Source organism: Eulemur rufifrons, chromosome 21 (assembly GCF_041146395.1).
Source record: "Eulemur rufifrons isolate Redbay chromosome 21, OSU_ERuf_1, whole genome shotgun sequence".
NCBI classification, from domain to species: domain Eukaryota; kingdom Metazoa; phylum Chordata; class Mammalia; order Primates; family Lemuridae; genus Eulemur; species Eulemur rufifrons.
Window position 1 is genome coordinate 6809353 of NC_091003.1, and position 22102 is coordinate 6831454.

The 22102-nt window shown below is 39.8% G+C and overlaps 1 protein-coding gene across 1 annotated transcript; it reads right to left on the reverse strand.

Annotated features, from left to right (window-relative positions):
• Nucleotides 1–425: 425 nt before the first annotated feature.
• On the reverse strand, nt 426–21257 carry PPP1CC (protein phosphatase 1 catalytic subunit gamma). Its single transcript, XM_069496742.1, has 8 exons — nt 20995–21257; nt 10148–10279; nt 8928–9158; nt 4734–4838; nt 3584–3807; nt 3241–3375; nt 1727–1787; nt 426–819 (listed from the first exon to the last, which is right to left on the reverse strand). The coding sequence occupies exons 1-8, from the start codon at nt 21047–21049 to the stop codon at nt 749–751; spliced, it is 1014 nt and encodes a 337-aa protein (XP_069352843.1). The 5' UTR covers nt 21050–21257; the 3' UTR covers nt 426–748.
• Between the last annotated feature and the right edge of the window lie 845 nt (nt 21258–22102).

Sequence of the window (22102 nt, forward strand, 5' to 3'; positions counted from 1 at the left end):
CGTTTGTAATAGGAAAAAAATGCTTTTCAAAGTACCCATTTTTAGCGTACTTTTGGGAAATTAATATGCATTCAACACACTTGTGTTGTCTCAAAACATGAGACAACACTGTGTTCGGATGAATCGGGGAAGGGGGAAGAGATCAAAGGACTGCAAGAAAATGTAGGTGGCTGCGCCAGAGTAACACAGTAAGTCACTTGTGAATTTACTCCCAAGTTCAAGTGAACCTAGACTGTAAGAAAATTATGGATATAGATTAAGTCCCGTCTCCCTGAATAGTACAGGAGGATAGTTCAATCTCATCACTCTATTACAGACGTTTAGTTATATCCAGGTTAGAACTCAAAGATCATAAGCATCTATATTAAAATCCATCTTTGGAAAACAGACTATCTGAAGGAAGACAAATCCAAAATGAAACTGTGTGGTTTCCAGAGCAATTTATTCATTAAAATCTACTCAATATGCCATCAACAGTTCTCCTGTGTGTATTGTGCTGATAAACAGACACTGAGAGGATTTAACAAGTACGTCATTTAATAAGTCTGAATGCATTTTCACCACATGGTATTGTACACGGTCATCTGTTGACACAGATTTCTTTTTAACAGATCTTAGTTTAAAAAAGTCATAGATAACTGTGAGTTCTGTATAAACCGGTGGATAGTAAGTTAGTTCCTTTGTTTTGACTTATAAGCCTCAACTTCACCGCAGAATAAACAATGTAGGCCAAAGAAAGCATAATCGGTCACTCGTATAGAACAGTATTGTTTCTATAATTTGAAGCTTTCTGAATTGACGAGTTCAGGCCTGATGTAACTGTAAAAAGATTACTTAATGAATAGACTATATGGAAATTGTACAAAATGTTATTAACTTTAATCATTAATAGCTTAAACAGCACTACATTACTAACTGCTATTCAAAATCAAAACCTGTTTTTGAATCCCCAGGAAGGCAGCGTGTACACAACCACGCCACCTTGTACTCGGGGGTGTGTCCACACATATTTCAACAGAAACTTTGGCTTTAGGAAAGAGTCACAAACATTTAAAAGAATGGCTTTAATCGTCATTTTAAGTATACGGCAGGGGAAAAGTGTGCTTTAATTAAATATACATCATACCAGTGATGCTGGCAAGGTTGAAAGTTATTCCTAATGTTGATAGCTATAAAACCTAGTTTGTACATGACAAGACAATGAAAGGAAAAAGCAATCCCTTTGAAACAAGATTTTAAAATAAAAAATGTTCACAGTGGTTTGTATCAACAATATGCATTTTATGACAAGAACATGTACAGATTCAGAGCACCCTAGGGCTCTCTTTATATCCTAAAGAAAACGAGCATTTACATTATTATGGGTTGTACTGAATTAAAAAAAAGATCAATTGTACACTTACCCCTTAGACAGAATAAACTGTCCTGGGATGTACAGCTATAACACCATCATTAAAATTGTTTGCAAAAGGAATAGGGAATTAAAAAACAAAACACTGATTTTTTTTTTTGGAGTGGAGAATCTTTCATTTGCTGTTATAACCAGCAAATGCCATTCACTAAATCAAAAATGGAAGGAAGGGCCCCCACAAACACAGATATATCTGAGCAAGCTGACCAGTACACATTACAGTCTTAAAAATGAAGGTTATATACTATATGTTACAAGTCCCAACTAGGCAGTGTCAAAATGACATCTATTTCTTTGCTTGCTTTGTGATCATACCCCTTGGAGGTGTTACAGGTCTCGTGGCATTCGGCTTCTTTTTCTCTGCAGGCTTTAGAATCTGAAGATTCAAAAGACAGTGCATTTTAGGAAATATACTCAACCCAAAATCTTAAGAGTCCTTAAATCTCATTCATATCTTTTGTTCAGAAATGTTTGACTATTTAAGACTACCTCAAACAACTGTGACAGCCCCACTAGCATATTATCACAAACCAAGCTGACATTTAAACATATGGTAATCAATGCTATGATGAACAGATAACATCTATGATCAGGACAAATTATTCTGCCTCTGAGTAAAACGGTAATTTTCTGAAGTCTACACCTGGTGGTATTTTCTGACACAAAGGGGGAAAGTTCTTTAGAAGTGTTCCTCTAACCCCTAAGGGGATCCTTGTACAATCTCTGGAAGCTGCAAGTTCTCCCTGATGACTGGTAAAAGAATTGTTTCAATTCATTTAACTGATGACAGCAACATGATTTCAATAGTTGCATTTATGTTTATGACTGGGCTGGTTTGAAGTTTCACAGTTTATCATAATAAGCAAATGATAAAAAGACTGAGGCAGACTCTATGTGTAAACAATGCTTTTGTGCTGAGCGAAGGCCAAATGATGTCACGGTACATCAGCAAATGTTTTGTGGAAATTAGACTGAAGAGCAGAACTAAGTAACCACATAGCACTGTGGTCCCCAACCCCCGGGCTGCAGAGCTCCACAGCTGTCATGCCCCTCTCCCTTTCCTTGGAAAAATTGTCTTCCGTGAAACTGATCCTTGGAACCAAAAGGTTGGAGACTGCGGACATAGCACACCTGGCAGGTAGCAGTTAGTACTATTTTCCCATCCAAGTGGTGATTTAATCTAAGCCAAACATTACACTGACATTATAGTTTTAGGTTCATAATAAATGAGCCATTAGCAGCATAAGAAGCCAATATATTACTTCATTTTTACCTACTTAAGTAATGCAAAAACAGTTAAGTTCAACACTGGAAGACAGGTCCCATGATAATTTTACTCCTTTAAGAGGGATCCACACATTATTCAACTAGGACAAACACACTGGTTATGGGAACATAAAAATTTAGCCCACTCAACATGAACAGTAAAATAGAAAATAGCAATTTTTTTTCTTTTCTTTTCTTTTCTTTTTATTTTTGAGACAAGAGTCTCACTCTGTTGCCCAGGCTAGAATGCCGTGGCGTCAGCCTAGCTCACAGCAACCTCAAACTCTTGGGCTCAAGTGATCCTCCTGCCTCAGCCTCCCGAGTAGCTGGGACCTCAGGGGCACACCACCATGCCCAGCTAATTTTTCCAATTTTAGTAGAGACAGGGGTCTCACTCTTGCTCAGGCTGGTCTTGAACTCCCGAGCCCAAGCTGTCCTCCCGCCTCAGCCTCCCAGAGTGCTAGTATACAGGTGTGAGCCACCATGACTGGCCTGCAATTTCTTTTTTCAATCAGCAAAATCCAAATATAATAAAAGGAAATAATGTTGAAAACATGCTCTACCTGAAAAGAACACATTAGTGTTTCATCCACACTCATCATGGCACCTGCATTGTCAAACTCTCCACAATAATTGGGTGCAGAAAACAGAGTGACCAACTGTCTCTTTGCAAAAAATTCATATCCATCTTCAACCACCTTGAAGAGAAAATTTTTTCAAGATAAGTAGGTGCAAACTTTAGGTGAGTAAAACCACTCTTCAATTTCCTGCTGAGCCTGCTATCCTGTAGGTTCTTTCCAAAGACACTTTGTATAAATAAGCAATACCTACCCACCAAAATCAACAAGGAGAATCTGTGTTCACACACATGCTCTTAAGTGTACATGTAAAATTCAAAACCAATACCTGATGGGCTCTACAAATAAGATCCAAATCATGCTTATGGAGAAATTTTGCAACCACTTCTGCACCAAATGTGAAGGACACTCCTCTGTCATTTTCACCCCAGCCTAAGACATCTTTATCGGGGTCAGACCACAAAAGATCACAAAGAAGACCTTGATCTGGTACATCAGTTGGTCGCATAATTCGCCGAATCTGCTCCATAGATTGAAGATCTGGTGATAAACCTATTAAATGAGAAAAAAATTGAAGAAAGAACTTTTAAAAGGATGTTATCACTTTAACAGTTCCATTTGTCTACAGAGACTCAATGACTGACATGAAAGCTTAAATTAAATCTATGGCTATGTTTTATTTACTTAGTTTTGGTTGGAAAAAAAAAAAAAACTAAAACACAATACAGAACCCTGTATATTAAAATCCAGTGATTTTAAAAACTATTCCCCTGCATGTCTCCCCAGCTGACGGGACTAATGAGCAATGTACATGCTAGATGTCATTGTTGAACATTTGTAATGACAAGGCACATGCTCAGGTGTGAGGTGGCTCTCTAGGAAACCTGTGCTGTCCACAGACCATCAAGTCTATCAGACCAGCTCAGATGTAGTTTAATCATTGTCATCCGAGTTGAAAACTCTACCAAAACCTATGTAAGTACAGGACAGCAGAGATAGGCTCTTCGATGGTTGCCTAACTTCTGACCACACGTGAAAAGAAATTCTTTGCAATTACTGTTTAATTACATTAAACAAAGCATAGTCTCTGAGTAAAGCAAAATAACTTAAAATCCAAGTCAGAAAAGGCTCTGAGAGGATCAAAAACAGATCAAGGAAAAATCGGTTCACATCTTCACTGTTCTAGAGGATCTATGGCACAGCAAATTAACTGCTATTCATTTTATAGTTAAAAATACTTTCTGTTCTATTTTCAAATCAAACTGTTACACAGTCCAGAATTTCCTGTAACAAATCAAATGCTTACATCAGACTTCTGTCCAAATGATCGTGGCTGTGTCAGAGTGAACAGTGATGTAACACATCAACAAAGGAGTTACCTGACAAAAGTCACCACCCAATGATAACTCATAAATGTCAAAGTGTTCAGTTTTTAGAAGGAATCAAAAGCTATTTGGAACAAAAATCAGCCCACATACCTCCATGACAGCAGAATATTTTCTCATCCACGATGGCTGCTATCGGTAAACAGTTAAAACAGTCTGTGAAAGTTTTCCATAGTTTAATGTTGTATCTTCTTTTACCTGTGAAAATTTTAGGATAAAGAGATTATTGTTCTGTAGGTTGATTCTCTCAGGATAATTTCCTCCAAAGCAAAGTTCTGATTGCCTTTTAAAATATATGAAACTATGCTTTTATTAAGAATCTCTTGGAGGGGGTTGAGAATTGGATATACATGACACCTGGAGATGTCTGATCTACAAGCAATGATTACATTTTCACATGAAATATTTTAAAATTCCATACAAGTATAAAATTAGAATTCCAGATATGATGATAACTAAGGACTACCATCAAATTCCACCAATTATTTGGTAGCACCAACTCTGTGTGAAATCTAGTCTGTTTTGTCCATCTCCACCTACAGACAGCTCCTGTTTCTAAAGGTAATTATGAACAACTCACACATGAGCAATTTCCGCCTTCCTTCTGAGAGTTAACATCCATCCCATCTTCCCCCTCAATAACCTACTGATAGCGGGTAACTCCCAAGCCCTAAATGCTCTAGCAGGAGGCACAGTGATTATAGGGATACAGCCTGCTTCTTGCAGGCACCACGGGGTATCTGCACAAATTCTAAATGCTTCCCGCAGGATCGACATTACAGAGCAGTCATGCCCCGTCCCCAGCACGTGCTCCATGTTTTCTGGGGTCAGTACGACTGACACAAGCATGCCTTTAAGCACTGTTTCTACATGAAAATTATGTTTCCAGTTATAAACCTACTCATAAACCTTGAAAGAACAAATCTGTCTGAACTGATTTAAGGACGGTCCCATGGACAGCCCAGCTGTTCAGGTGCCTTTGTCTCCTGTACCTTACCACACACTAAAGCACAATCTTTATTCCTAAACCAAGAGTTTCTCCTTATTCTCTTTTTCTTCTTATCCTAAGGACTAGAGGGATGTCTAAAGGCTTAAACCTGGACCTCTCCTTTGAGAGTTATTAATAGAACCACACCTTCCACCCCCACAGTGCAAATCAAGCAGGGTAAAGGTTTAGCACAGGATTAGAAATGTAATGCAAATCCAGCAAACATCTGACTTCTCTCTCTGCAGAAGAGAGCTATTTTTTTCTCCTGATAGTTTCTGGTTTCTCAATGACTAGGTCTAACCCTGGCCATGGTTCACTTTGTTTTGCATTTCTTTGGAGGCCACTAATTATTCCCTCTGTCCCACATAGTATTTCATTGGAGGATTCTGGAAGCTTATTAACAAATTGTTCCCTAAAAAAGGCTGAAGGGGAACCTGCACACAATCACTACCTCCAATTTCCAATAGAGATAATAATAATGGTACAGGTTAAGTGTCCCTAATCTGAAATGCCCCAAAATTTGAAACTCTTTGAGTGCTGACAGGATGCTCAAGGAAATGCTCATTGGAGCATTCTGGATTCAGATGAGGGATGCTTAACCAGTAATATAATGCAAACATTCCAAAAATCAACAGGGGCCATGCTGCCTTAACCCTCATTTATGAAATGATTTCATTCTGTCTCTATTATTTTTATTTTTTTGAGACAGGGTAGTCTCTAGCTCTGTTGCCAGGGCCAGAGTGCAGTGGTATGTTCATAGCTCACTGCAACCTCAAACTCCTGGGCTTAAGTGATCTTCCTGGCTCAGTCTCTAGAGTAGCTGGGATCACAGGCACACGCCACCACATCTGGCTAATTTTTTTTTAGACATGAGATCTCACTACGTTGCCCAGGCTGGTCTGAAAACTCCTAGGATCAACCAAACCTCACGCCTTGGCCTCCCAAAGTGCTGGGATCACAGGTGTGAGCCACTGTGCCTGGCCGTGTCTCCATTTTCTACTGAAGGCTGTCTCTGAGCAAAATCATCCAATGGCTTCCTTGGAGACTTTTCCTTTCCCACATGCTGCATTTGCTTGCCATTACTGATCCTGTTCCTTTCTGAAGTCAGCTTGACTCCTTGATTCTTTTAGTCACGTTAACATATGCCAGTTTCTCTTGCTGATTCCTTTGCTGTTTTTGTTGGTCCCTCCATCAAAAAACAGTTTTTTCCCCTCCTGTTGCCTCTTGGCATCTTAACCAAGTACAGGGTCACTGCTTTCTCTTCTCTCTTTCCTCCCTAAGGCCACTTCAAACCCTAGGAACAGCTGGCTCCTGCAAGGTTTAGCCTGGGTAATCACCTAGGTACCTTCAAGCTTCCAAATCCTAGAAGTCTGAGGCAAAACCTGCAATGCAGTTTCAGATACTACACCATCAGACCGCTCTGGTGTCAGGAAAGGATCAAACATGCATGTTTTACCCAACAACATACCCCAGTCTTTCCAGCATCACATTCATAAAGTTAAGAAAAGGAAAAAAAATGGTAGTACTTATTATACTTGGGAAATAAGCAGTAGTTTTAAAATTGTATGAAAATCTACATTTGAATTAAACTTTTCATTTTAATAAAATTATCGATTTTTAAAAAAGAATGCCTGCAAGCTGTCAACTGAAAGCTACCTATTGTCAAGGGCACTTTTATGCCCACAAGTAGACTGATAAGAGAGGGAAAGCTTGAGCATGTCGATAAATGTGCTTCGATGACCAAACAGAAGTCAAAATTGGTATCAACCAACACTGACCTTTCTAAATAATTTTTAAAGGCCTTTGCATTAAACAAAAACTGAAACTGATGTACTCAATATTGTTACATTAGGATATACGTCACACAAGATCAGTGAGATCTGAACCTCATCAGTGAAAACATGGAAGTACTTGCTGAGCTCACAGCTATGTAAAAGGAAACCTTTCTTAACCCAAAAGTAACGTCTATAACAAATGACCAAAATACAATGCTACAAAAGTCCCTGCCTCTGGTACCTAAGGAGTAGCAACTGCTTTACTAGGACTTCTTTGATACAGACTCATTGCACAGACTCAGTTGTTCCAGTCAGTCCAGAACTCACCAGATTTCTCTCTCTGATAACCCCTCCCACCTCATCTTCTTATCAGTTGGGATCTCAAGGCCACAGACCAAGCAAACATTTATTTGTGGAAAGGGTTGGGGTAGAAGGGCTAAGTCTATGAACATGTAACCATTCTAGGACCACTTTGAACAAATGAGCTAGCTCAACACACCCCTGTGAAAAGAGACTGTAGGTTACAACTCAAGGCTGGGGGAGGGCCACAGTAACAATCCTTACCTCATCATAAATATCAGCAAGTGCTGAGTATCTGAAATGTCTTAACCACCCCTCCACTCTGAACCTGAACCCTCTCCTAGCAAAAATGATGAGCACAAAAGCAGGTGGAGGCAAGTATTCAAAACTTTTTGACATTTTATGGTTACTTAAAACAGTAAGAAACCTTCTACCAAACTGATTTTCAAAGTTTTAAGAATTTTGTTTCCTTCAACAATCAACTCACTCAAAGTTCACCTTCAACTAAACAATCCAAAAGGGGTCCAGAACACCAACCAGAAGAGATATTGCAAAAATAAAAACTACATATTTTTTTAGTTTTGTTTTCTCTGTTCAACATATTTTAGGAAAGTAACTGCCATTTTCCCTGGGTGCAGATGTACCAGAAGAAGAAAAACTACAATATCAAAAACTATTTATATATTGCAAGATTCCATTTATACGAAATGTCTAGAAAAGGCAAAACTATAAACACAGAAAGTAGATTAGTGGTTGCCTGAGGGCTGTGGTGACAGTTACACAAGTCTATAAATTTACTACAAATCCACTGCATTGTACACTTTAAATGGATGAATTTTATGGAATGAAATTATATCTTAATAAAGTTGCTAAAAAACAAACTCTATGTGGACAGGTTCTCAAGAGTTGTACTAAGAATTAATTATCTGTGAATACTCACAAAGACTATCTTAAAGAACCACTTCTGTAATCATTACTTCCTAATGTGACCATCACATGATAAAAGAATCTAGAACATTCATTATGTAATATTATAGTGGCAGCATTATTTTTCCACCCAAGAAAGAAAAAACTAAGATAAAAGCAAATTAATGAAATAGAAAACATGAGAGATAACATATTACCTAAGTTCTCACAAATTCTAACAGAAGTATGTGATGGCTCAGTTGATGACGAAAGTATCTTAATCTAAATAATTCTTCCTTAGTTGTAGAAAGTACTTACATTCATCATAAAATCCATAAATTCTATTGATGCTGGCACATTCATGGTTCCCTCTGAGAAGAAAAAAATTCTCGGGATATTTGATTTTGTAGGCCAGTAAGAGGCAGATGGTCTCCAATGACTGCTTCCCCCTGTCCACATAGTCCCCAAGAAACAGGTAGTTGCTTTCTGGCGGGAAACCTCCATACTCAAAAAGTCGAAGCAAATCATAGTATTGCCCATGGATGTCACCTAGAAGCAATAATTTTGTTACACAGTGTTTCCATACTTAGAGCTTAACCCACTAACAAAGCTTTGGGAAGACATTCTTTAAATATTCATTGCACAATGGCATTGACCTCTAGCAATGAGTTTAATTTGACAGCCAACACTAAGTATTTGTAATCTTGCATCATATTTAGTTCAGTTGAGCCTAATAAAAATTTTAAGTGTGTGTATGTCCATAACCTCACACAAAATTCAACTAATTAAGATTTTATTTTGTGGAAAGGAGTGTTATGTCTAGGAAGGCCTCTTGCCAAGTAACTTGGTTTTCCTTCCAGGTTGGCTGATCAGTATCAGATCCCTGACAGCTCTGTCTCCGGGTACTGTGTCAGCAGAACTGCTGTACTTTTAGTGAGCCTTGGCCCCACCGAAACAAAAGCAGACACTCTACACCCATCAGTGCTTTCAGCTTTCGATTTCTCCCTGCCAGACAATGCCCAAGAGCATTTTACCTTAAAAAACATGCACACAAAGTTTTATGAGTATAGTCACATATGAAGAAGAATGTATCATTACTCAAATGAATAAAGTATAGTTTTTATAGTATATTGAGTTTAAACACAGATTTCTGCTTCTATTATATAAGAAACAGAACCATAAACCAGCATCAAGTTCTATTTTTAGAAATAACTTGAGTGTTGCTTTAAGCTTAAACACAATCCTATGTATTCAGTAGCTCAGACCTTATCTTAGCTCTCTCTCCATTCTTCATCTCATTTTTTCCTCTGCAATGTTTACATGCCTTCAGTGAAATAACTTTTTAAAAACTGAAGTACATTTAAGTAAACTAAGTCCATTGGAGGTACTTATTCTAAAGCCACTATTTAACTTAATTTTAATTCCAGGTTATTCATAAATAGGAAATGATTCTGCTGGCTAATCCAAGTTCATCAATATATCCTCGACTCTGTTAATCACACTGTAACCAAAGATAATTTAGTGTGCCCAAAACTTACCACATATTTTGAGTGGTGCTTCAAGTTCTAGTAGGATAGGCTGACTGAGAAAGATCTCACGAGACTTTAAGCACAGTCCTCTGATTTCATTCTCTTGTAGCTGGACATTCTTACCAGGCTTGGACCCTCTTACTGCAGGGGGAAAAAACCCCAGTTATTCCAACAAAGCCAAAATACAATTTAATATCCAAGGTTTAGACAAAGAGGGGACAAAAACATGGTTTAACTAGCTTTCTAACTGGCTTCATTTTCAGGACACTTGTAAACAATGTGGTTTTTTAATGGTGAATCAAAATCTTAGGACAGCATTTCAGAGATTATTTAAGTGCATCTTCTATACCAAGTCAAGACTTCATAGTATCCAGAGCAAGGGGCCATCCTGTCTGCCATCTTGGTGCTGTTAGAAAGTCTTCCTTTCACTACCTAGCTCCCCAAGGAAGACAGCTCCAGGCCTCAGTCCACACCCAAGCCACACGAAGTGGCCTTGTCACAACAGCCCACCCACCAGGACTTATTGCCTCTAGCCTTCTCTTCTCCAGCTTTATAAATGAATGAGTATGTGCACAGCAGGAGACTTCAAAGACTTTGTCCTGAGAACTGCTAGTTTTACACTGTGGTTGTAGGGATGCTCAGAAGCCTCCCCCATCAGTGTTTACGGGACAATAAGCATCTATCTCTTCAAGGGTCCCTGATTTACCTATGAAAAAAGCATTTGTGCTCATAATCATGCTTGTACAGTGCAAAGGAAGTCAGCACGTGCTCTAAGAAATAGAGTATCCTAGTAATCTGAACAGATAAAAAAATCAATGGGAGAAAGAAATCATTGCACAGCACTGGGCATTCTAATCTCCAAAGTGCTCACCCACAGAGCACTCAGAGTTCTAGACTCACTGTTGAAGTGGAAGGCTTAGTAACATAACAATTCATTTATCAGCAGGTAGGTAGTAGTGGAAATTAAAATTTTTTTTGTTTTAGTTCCAGTTGTAACAGATTAGAGAATCATTAATACAGAGTAAATAGCACTGAATTGCTAAATGTACCTTAATTTTACAGTTACAAAGTGGCCCCTTCATGAAACTGGCAATCCAGCAAAATTGCTTGCCAGCAGAGTCTGTGCTGAGTGTGGGACCTGATTATCCCTAACGTGCCTGGGTCCAAGTCTTTATACTTGTTTTCAACAAAAGATTGATGAGATGGCATTCTCTGAATTAAGACTGACGTAAGAACATAGGACCAGACTAAATATAGATCTGAAGGCTCCATCTTCCCACCAATAAACCCAGTATCAAGTGATTCAGTGTTAACAAGACTACAAAATCCATCGGATTACATAAATGTTGCTAATTTAAATTTTATTGGTTTTGGAGGCTTTGTATTCAAATTATAAAAGCATCTGGCCTAATAATAAGAGCAAGAAGTTTAACTGGCTTGTATCTAGCTTTGTTCTGTAAATACCTAAGTAACCATATTACACGGCAATAAAAATTACTCAAAAAACTGATATATTTGTTGGGAGTCTTTTCTCATTAAAAGGGTTGCGTCTAAGTTTGAGAACTATTGCCCTAGGTAAGGTCATCTTTAGCCTGAAATGGCCACTGAAATTCTGAATTCTCTAAAGAAACAAGTTTTGAGCAGAAATGGAACTGTGTGTAAAGGAATATTTTTTTCAATGAAAAATATTAAGAGAGATGACAAAAGACAAGGGACAAACTCTTGAAGCACACAATGAAGTGAAAATTATTAAGAGAAAAGGCTGGACTGGGGGCCATCCAGGAGACCCAAGATTCTGGACTAATTCTATACTTTGGGAAAATCACTTCACTACTTTGGCCTTCAAAACATATAACTGAACTAAAAGATTGGCAAAGTCTCTTTCTGATCAAAATGTTATGAAACAAGAAGCAATAAAAGGGAAAGCATAGTAGTGATAACCTTTCATGGAAGATATGAAGCAGATGCATATGTAATACAACACCAACTGAGCAATAAAAAAACGTTTTTTTCTAGAAGAACCACAATAATTTTCTTTTTCTCTCTAGACACCAATATACAGAAGAAACACTCCCAGTGGCAAAATGGTGGGATCCCTGCTTCACTGGCCAGAAAACCCCAATCATTAGTGATTTCACCACAAGTTAGCAAAAAAACTTGGAAGACTGCCCAGCAGGAAACTTTTATTTTTGGCTAGAAGGGAACTCCTAGAAGCTTCTGGTTTCAACCTGAATTTTTTTTTTTTCCAGCAGAGTTCCACACTTGTGAATGAATAGTCCCTTCTAAGTCTTTCACGAGAATACTTCTGCAGTAATTGTCTTACATACATATGAATGGCAGGCTTATTTTATTATATGAATGCTAATGTATTAAATCAATGCCATCAGATTAAATCAATGTTGCTAAAATAAATCTTGGCTTTGGAAGCTTCCTACTACCACCTTTAGACATAGTTTACGGGAGTTTAAATTCTCTCGTTCTATTTTTCACTTTGTCCTCTGAGTGGGTGCGTTCAGAGATTAGTAAAAAGCAACACTACTAACAATTTAAAAATTATTCTAAATGTGAAGATTAGATGCACTTTTCCAGAACAAATAAAGATTTATTTATACTTGAAGAATGGTGCTCATCAAAAACATCAACATTTGGTCTCAAAGCTTCTTAAATTCCCTACATTTAGCTCAAGGGAAAAAAATTATAAAAATAGAAACTGCCAAAACCATCTTCCATCAATTGGCATGCAGGTGCTCATGCTTTGGGCCTCTGCTCACACCCTTCACCCTGGAAAAGCCTCTCTCATCTCTCTCCCCTCACAAGCCTGCTCCATGCCTCCTGAAATGCTCTAACAATGTCCACTCCCCACCACAGCCTGTACTTTGAATTACATTTGCCAGTTTGCTTCTGCTTGTTCATCTGGGCCCCTGGTAGAATGTAAACTGAGGACCACAGAAGTCTTGCTCTGCAGTGCCCATGAGCCATGGCCAGTATACAGCAGGTACTCAAAATTTGTTGCATGAATGAAGTCTGGATAAATCTTTAAGTACTGTTGACTTGTGGCATTAGAATGAAACACTCCTGAGTAAACACTTTGGATTAATAAAAAACCTGTTTCTGTGCTTTAAAATTACAAACCAATGGTGCCATTTTTCTACCAGGCTTTACTGGAATATTTTTCCAACTGTGAAAATTTAGGATTGTTCTCAAATTTCACATTGAAGATAACTGTCTAGCAGTTAGAAGATAAAAGATTTCAAAATGGGTTGACAGTCCAAGTGAACACTAGGTATTTCTTAACAGTTGTCCTACCAGCCAACAGCATTAAAATCAACTTCATTATTTTTAATGTCTATCAAATAGAATTATTTATTTGTTGTAGCTAATATTTACTAAGCATTTACCATCTGCTGGACACTGTGCTTTACATTGTCATTTAATCCTCTCAACAATCCTATGACATTAGGTACTATGACCTCCCATTTTACAGGACAGGAGTTCAGGGACTTGGTCCAAGGTCACACAGCTTATAAGAAAAAGGACACCAGGCTCCAACTCTAGGTCTAGTACTTCCACCATATCACCCTCCCATTTAAGAATTTGTTCTACATTAAACTTCCAAACCAAAGGAGTTTTTAGCAGGATAAATTACCAAAACCCAAATATATAGTCATTGCTCCCTAAGAAAAATTCAATATGGAATACAAAATCATAACACATCCTTATGCACGGGAGGCATTAAATAAGAACTAAATTATGGGAACCTGTTAGACTATCAACACTTATTTATCATGCTTCAAATATCCAACAAAATCACCGCTAAACACCTACAGTGCGCCAGACCTGTGTTAAACGCTAGGAATACCCTAAAACAACAGAATGGGCAAGAACCTCGTCTTTTTCCTCATGAAGCTTACATCCTAGTGGAGGCAATGGAAAATTAAGACAAACCAGGTAATTGCAGATTGTTATTATATAAACACTATGAGCAGAAGAACTATCCCTCCATAAAAATTATAAAACTAGAAGTTCACCCTAAGGATAGTATCTTCAAAACTATTTAAAAAAAACCCCAAAGGCATAAATGTCTCCATTTTAGTGTTACTAGCTACAAAGAAAAATACAAACAGTGCAGCTCTGCTCAATAAACATCAGTCAATTCTTACCTTGAAGTTTAAAGCTCTCATTGTGCTCTGTGCTCAACAGGAGAAACTTACACAAAAGAGACTCTAGGTGAGAAATTCAAGGGTCATCACCCTATGATATCTTTCTAAGTAGCTGTTCAAATAGTTAATATAAAATTATTTCAGGCCAGGCGTGGTGGCTCACACCTGTAATCCTAGGAGGCTGGGAGGCTGAGGTGGGTGGGTCCGTTGAGCTCAGAAGTTAAAGACCAGCCTGAGCAAGAGTGACACCCTGTCTTTATTAAAAAACAGAAAGAAATTAGCTGGACAACTAAAAATATATAGAAAAAAATTAGCCGGGCATGGTGGTGCATGCCTGTAGTCCCAGCTACTTGGGAGGCTGAGGCAGAAGGACTGCTCGAGCCCAGGAGTTTGAGGTTGCTATGAGCTAGGCTGACACCACGGCACTATAGCCAGGCTGACAGAGTGGGGACTCTGCCTCAAAAAAAAAAAAAAAAAAAATTATTTCAGCCAGGTGCAGTGGCTCACACCTGTAATCCCAGCGCTTTGGGAGGCCAAGGCAAGAAGATGGCTTAAGGCCAGGAGTTCAAGACCAGCCCAGGTAACATAGTAAGACCCTGTCTCAAACAAAAACAAAAACAATAAAACCCCCAAAACCTAGCATGCACCTGTAGTACCTGCTATTTAGGAGGCTGAGGCAAAAGGCTCACTTGAGCCCAGGAGTTTGAGGTTTCAATGAGCTATGACTGTGCCACTGCACTCCAGCCTGGGTAACACAGCAAGACCTTATCTCAAAGAGAGAGAAAAAAACCCATCAAAATGTCAGCTGAAGTATAGAGCCGAAAGAACTGAAAACAGGAACTCAGATAGTTGTACACGAATGTTGACAGCAGCACTATTCACAACAGGAAAAAGGTAGAAATAACTCAAATGCCCATCAATGGATGAAGAGATAAACAAAATGTGGTCTATCCATACAATGGGATATCAGCTATAAAAAAATGAAGGATGATATATGCTAAGTGAAATAAGCCAGTCATAAAAGGACAAATATCGTATGATTCCACTTGTATAAAATATCCAGAATAGGCTGGGCACTGTGGCTCACACCCGTAATCCCAGAGCTTTGGGAGGCTGAGGGGGAGGATTCCTTGAGGCCAGGAGTTGGAGACCAGCCTGTCTCTACAAAAAAAAAAAAAAATAGCCAGGTGTGATGGTGCATGCCTGTAGTCCCAGCTAGTCAAGAGGACTGCTTAAGCCTGGGGGTTCCAGGCTGCAGTGAGCTATGATCACACCACTGCGACATAGCCTGGGGAACAGGGTGAGACCCTGTCTCCAAAAAAATAAAATAATTTCAACAACTGAATGCCAATAAATTCTTATTCCAATGAGTAAGAATTCTATTCCCCAGATGGAGTGCTTCTCAGAAACCCAAGTGCTAGGTACTACATGGAAATAAAATCATTAAGCACTGTGAACACATAAAGGTTCATGATCAATACATTAAAATATCAACTTAGATATAAAATGTGACTTTTTAGTAAAAGCATTTATCTGGCTAGAGAGTCAGAAAAATGCATTATGTTCAGCAAAGGCTGTTTTTGTGGAAACATATCTAATCTATCTAGTAAATCACTAACATGAGCACATCATAAAAACTTCCTCACAGTTTTATCAAAAATTGATAAAAACTCAAAATTATAAAAGAATTTAAACAGTTACTATTTACAACACCAGCTTATCCTCGTAAGCAACACTAACTTCTGACAGCCTGGCAACAAGCAAAGCAGATATGAAAACTATGGAAGGAAATTTAAGATGAATTTGAGATTTATGAAGAATAAAAAAATTTTCCTGTCACATAAAGTCCCCTTAACTGTTGAAAGAAAATCATATTAAAGAAATAGCACACACCAAAAAAAGCCGCAGCTGAATAAAATAAAGCTTTAGAACCTAAAAGAGGCACAACCAGTATAAAAATAAGTCAAAAGAGATTTTGCTGTTTTAAGATAATCCTATTAAAGTAGGTGGTAATCTTAAGAATATGCCACATCATATTTATTTCAGTGAATCAAAAACCTCATATTTGACAGATTTAGGAAATTAAGACCTTGAATCAAAACAAAACAAAACACCGGTAAATATTTGCAACATTAAACTTTCCCACAAACAACTCAGTTCTTTTCTGCAAAAAATATAAACCACAAAAATGTTATCAAGAATCTTTCAGTTTCTTTGCAAAGTCATCAGCTGGAAGACTTACACTTTCTGACCATCTTAATTGTTTCCACACCATACTCTCCCCAATCTTGACTTTTCTAACTGCTGGGGTTGTACTTCAGGCACTTAGAGGTGACACCAATTTTCTCAGGACAGCTAGTCAGGATGTAGCTGCCCAACACTGCCCACTGTTCTCAATAAAGTATCTTGAGTTTTCTACACTTGAGTCCACTGAACAATGTTTAACTTTCCACAGTCTAAGAACACATTCTGATACAATACCACTGAGCAGACTGCACATCTGACCCTACATTTTATGAATTTTCATTTCCTATAAGCCTTACTATCGGTGACACCCACTCCCCTCCAGATGAGAAATGCCCGTAAACCCCAGTGTAGTGGAGAAACTGGAGATTTCAGATAAATCATCAAAATCCACAAATAAATCATCTGTTCTTCATGTTTTAGATACAGAGGTCTGATCCTGAAATGTAAAAATTTGTGCTACATATCCATAAGATCCAAGGAAATAAAATCTTTATTCCCCTTGAATAAGACTGTCCAGTTTCCTCATCCACAAAGCAATTCACACCCAGAATATTATCTCCCTCACATTTCAATCTTTAAGGTCTACTAATAGCCCCAACTACAAATTAAGTTAAATGGTTAAGTCCATATATTATCAACAATCATTTCCCTGCTTCAGGATCAGTAATTCTCACCTCGTCAAATGGACTGACTGGCACAGATTTTGCATAACAGGTCACAGGTTTATAATAGGAATGTAGTTTCAAATACAAAATCACCTCGCCAACTTCTACAGAGGATTTACTGCTGGGGCTACTAACGCTCGGCCCAGCCCACCTCCATTCCCCGAGTTCTGAGGAGAGTCCAGGCCTCTGCTCCTAGGTGTCACCCTCCCCCACAGCACAACAGAATGACATACACAATTCTGTTAGATTTCACTGCTGCCTCCTGCTACAGACAAGCAAGGGGGCACCGTGGGCACAACAGATAATCCTTTTTGATGCTGTGGTTTAAAAAAGGACTCATGAAAGCTGCAGATCATCTGTCTCCAGCAGAACTGCCCTGCCTTGCCTAGTAGGAAAGGAAGTGGGCATACAACTGACATGATGGAAGGGCTCCCAACACAGAGTTCTTATAAATTAGGAAATTAGAAACTCACAATTTGGATGTTATTGTTAAAACTATCTGCTGCGTAAAAAATAATTACAGATTTTCATTAGAAAAGATTGCTTTTGTTTTCTTTGGTCAGCATCTTAAGAACTCTGTCCCTCCCTTTTTATGGTTATATTTGCCCTTTATTATCTTTAGGACCAGAGACGGCTTTTTAAACACTAGAATATGGACATGTTTCCTATTACACCAAAAAGCTGAATGTGTGGGTTATTTAAACTATCCTAGAGTTTGAGAATGTCTAAACACTATTTACAGAACAATCCTTACACATCATCAGAGGATTAAACTGGTAAACACTTTCTGTGAGCCAGGGCAGAGGTCATATTAATATTTAAATCACGAAAGCAAGTCAGACAATTAGGCAGAGCCTGACATGCTCTTGCAGTTTGACAACGGCCTTTCTCAGACTTAACAGTTTCTTGCAAACCAGGATGTGCATTAAGATTAAGTTACAATCACTTGCATTGCAAGAAAAATGCTAGCCACCCTTGCTCCTTGAAGGAGGTCATTTACAAAAGCACCCCAAATCTCACTTTTCTCCAACACAGTAGAGAATCAGACAAATTATCAGCTGGTTTACTTTCTCTCTAAATCACATTTTCTATGTAGTTATTTAAATAACTAATAGCAGTTATACTAAGGAGTAACAACTTTAAGGTTTTGTCAGCAGCAAGGCAGAGCCTGGATAAAAGCTTCCAAGCTACAGAGGTGATGCCTGCCTTACTAAAAAATACTCAGAGTTTAGAGAAGAAAAGAACCGCAAAGCTGCAGTGATCTAAGATCTAAACCAGCATGCTGTTTTTTTCAACTAAGACTTCACTTCTGAGTTACCTTTCTAGTACTATTACTGAGCCACTTCTCAACTAGCTCACACGGCCCTCAAGCTTAAAAGACCAATTCTTAACACGCAAAAATGTCTGAAAGGTCACAAGCCATATTCCTTCCACTTTCAGATATACTTAAATCTTAAAATTTTTAGGGAAAAGGTTTTGGGGACATTACAGAAAGCACAAAATTTTTTTTATCAAAATCCTCTAACTCAGACGTGGACATATCTTCAATGGATCATCTTCAACTGTTTCTCTGCTGACATCCATGAGAAAAAAAGGAATTTCAAGTATGTTGTGCAACTAGACTATTCATTCCAGAAGCATTAAAATGCACTGCTTTATTATATTAATTTCAGCAAAAAATGATATATTAAAAAAATCTGGTTTTCAAGTGCAACATAACATGCAACGAGGGCTGGGTGTGGTGGCTCACACCTGCAATCCTAGCATTTTGGGAGGCCAAGGCAAGAAGAGGATCACTTAAGCCCAGGAGTTTGAGGTTGCAGGGAGCTATGATGATGCCACTGCACCCTAGCCTGGGCAACAGAGCAACTCTGTCTCAAAAAAATAGAAAAAGAAGATAAACCACTGATTTCATTTTAGATGAATTAAATTTACCAGGCAAATTTCTTTGCATGATTTTAAAGATTAAAATTAACAGAATCTGTTATGTGAATACAGAGGCAGTTATGGGAAAAACCAGAACTTAAACTGACAAGACTTAAATGATCTTAAAATTCTAATCCATACAAATTCCAATTTTTTCCTGTTTTCTTGGAGAAATAAAGCCCACTCTGGTCTAGCCACACACATCCCTGCAAAGATGTGCAGAATTTAAAAATTTAGAAAGATATTTGATAAAAAGTTCCTCTTATTCCAAACTAATCAGTTTCTCACCAACTGCTTGCTGCCTCATATAAGGAACTGTATTAACTAGTATGAAAAGTACGCCAAGCACTAAATGACAAGGTTTTCACCCTACAAATGGCAGCGACATTTCAAGAGCATTTCAGGGGTCCTTAATGACGTTTAGTGGGGTTTTCTTTTAATAAAGCATAAAAGGAAAGAACGCACAGATTAAGGATGAGATATTTTCAGGAGTTTCATTTTAATACCTTACTTTAAAAGGTCTGCAAATTCTAACACCAGAGCTGTCGAACACTCCATCACTCATGGCAGTTATATTCCTACAATGTTTTAGGAGGACAGTATAAAGGCAAAAAGCAGTTAAAACACAGCCAAATTCACACCAAATGCCCAAATCAAACAGGGGATTTGAATGAATTCTTCCAAAGTCTCGGATGAGACATTAGCATCCAGACATGCTCTTGAATCTCAGAGCTGCTCAATTCAGCTTCCCTCTTCAAAATCTGAACCTCATCCCTCTCCCACATCAATATGAATCAATGGCCAGGCACCTCACATGGCTTAGGTGAGCCAAAATTAAAGCTTTATTTTAACCTTTGCTTAACCACGGAACACTTCCTTCCCTCCTTCATAGGATGACAGTGGAATGTAGCCAGTTCTAGCTCCTGGCTACCTGGGTTTGAAACCTGACTGTCACTAACTGTGTGACCTTGGTCAAGTGACTTCACCTTTTAGTTCCTTCTGTAAAACAAGAAAAAATAATAGCACCTATATTGCAAGGTTGTTGGGAGAACTGAACGAAATGTATGGTAAGTGCTCAAAGAATGCCTAACACACAGTAAGTGCTTTAAAAGCGTTAGCTATTATTATTACAGTAAAAATTTGATGAACGCAAAGCGCTTAACATGAGATAACGATACTGTCATCATCGCCGGTTTCATGTTGGGATGCATGTTCAGGGCAACAGCGCAAAGACGTCTCCAAGATTAGGACAACTTAAAAGGATTTGGGGGCTAGAGAAGATAGGTTCTCACATCTCTTAAGATGCGAACGTTCGTCACCAATTAACAAGAAATCCATCCCCCGACCCCAGAACCACGAAAATAATAAAAGCAAGCAGGAAAAGAAGCCCCGAAACCCGGTGGAACCCATACCCCCATCAAACTGCTTTCCGAGAGGACTAGTACCACAAACTCCATCTCGCAGTGAAAAGTGCGGCCCACGCCGTCCAGTAGGTCGGACTGGGGCCCCCAACCTTCTCTCTCCAAAGACTGGTCCAGTTTGCGGGGGGCAAGTGGATAGAGGCGGGAAACGTGGGGGTGGGGAGCGGAGTTTTCAAATTCCACGGCCAAGAGGAAAAGAAGCTACATCCCCATGCAATGAATGAGAGGAGCCAGGGCAGTCGGCGGGTGGCGCCAAGTTCGGGACCCCGGGACGGCCTCCCTCCGGCTGCAGCCCTCAGCCGGCGGGCCAACTCGCGGGGCTCACTCCCCGCGGCGCTGCAAGCCCAACCGGCCTCCCAACTCCCCTCCCTCGAACCCCCAGGGCTGCCTGCCGCCCGCGGGCCCGGGCCCCCCAGCCTGCCCGCCGCCCCCCTCACCTTCCAGCAGCCGTTGAATGATGCTGTCGATGTTGAGTTTATCTATATCCGCCATCGCCTTCCCACTGCCGACCCTCCCGCAGCGGCGCCGCCGCCGGCTCGCGCCCGGGACTCACGTCTCCTTTCCCACGCCACGAGCAGGGGCGGTGGTGGCGGCGGTGGCAGCAGCCGCGGCGGGTCCCCCCCCAGCCGCCCCGCTCCCTGCTTCCTCCTTCTCTCCCCACTGGAACCACGAGAAGAACAAAATGGCCGCCGACTCCTTAGCCAGCCTCGGGCGGCGCACGGATGCGCGCGGGGAGTGCGGCGGCCCGACCGGGACTTCTTTATGGGCCATAGGGCGCGAGAGAGGGGGCGGGGCCAGGGCGCGAGGGAGGGGGCGGGGCCAAAGCTTGGGGAGGGGGAGGAGACGGTTGAGCGTAACTGCGTCCGCGCGCGAAATCCTTCCGCCAAACGAGTCGAGTAAATAGGTCCCCTGGCCGGAGCGTGAGTTGCAAAGTTGCACGTGGGAGCTGGAGCCGGGGGAGTAAATGTAGCCGTGCACTCCGAGGATTACAACCTCCGCCGGATCCTGTACATTGTGGCCAGATGTTTACAGACCTGGCTATGTGGGAGCCCATCTAGGGATTTCGGGGGTCCTGGAATTTACCTCTTAAAATAAATATGGAGTGGAGGAGGAGAGGGAGAATAATAAAGAGAAGTAGGTTGATTTATTTTGGATTCAGATATGCTGGGACTTGGGAGACAAGGAAGGTTTATTTGGTGACTAAAAAAAAAAAAAACTCTTCCAGATAGGTCAAAGTGATGTTATGCATTGTTGAGTGGTGAGAATAGTAGTGTATTTGCGTATATTTTTTGTGCACTTCTGTAACTCTACCTTTGGGGAAAAATATGCATCCTCAAAAAAAAAATTTCATCATCTCTACCTTTGGATTATGTTTCTTGAACTCAGAAAGTTATATAATCATCTGAGCGCTTACCCTGATTCCAGCCAGGGCGAAGTTGAACGAGCGCGTGCAGCAGATAAAAAGTTGCAGATTTCTCGCGTCCGAGCCCCGGGCGGGAAGAGAAGACAGAGTTTACGCAGGCGGGCTGCGCGAGCGGGCCCCGG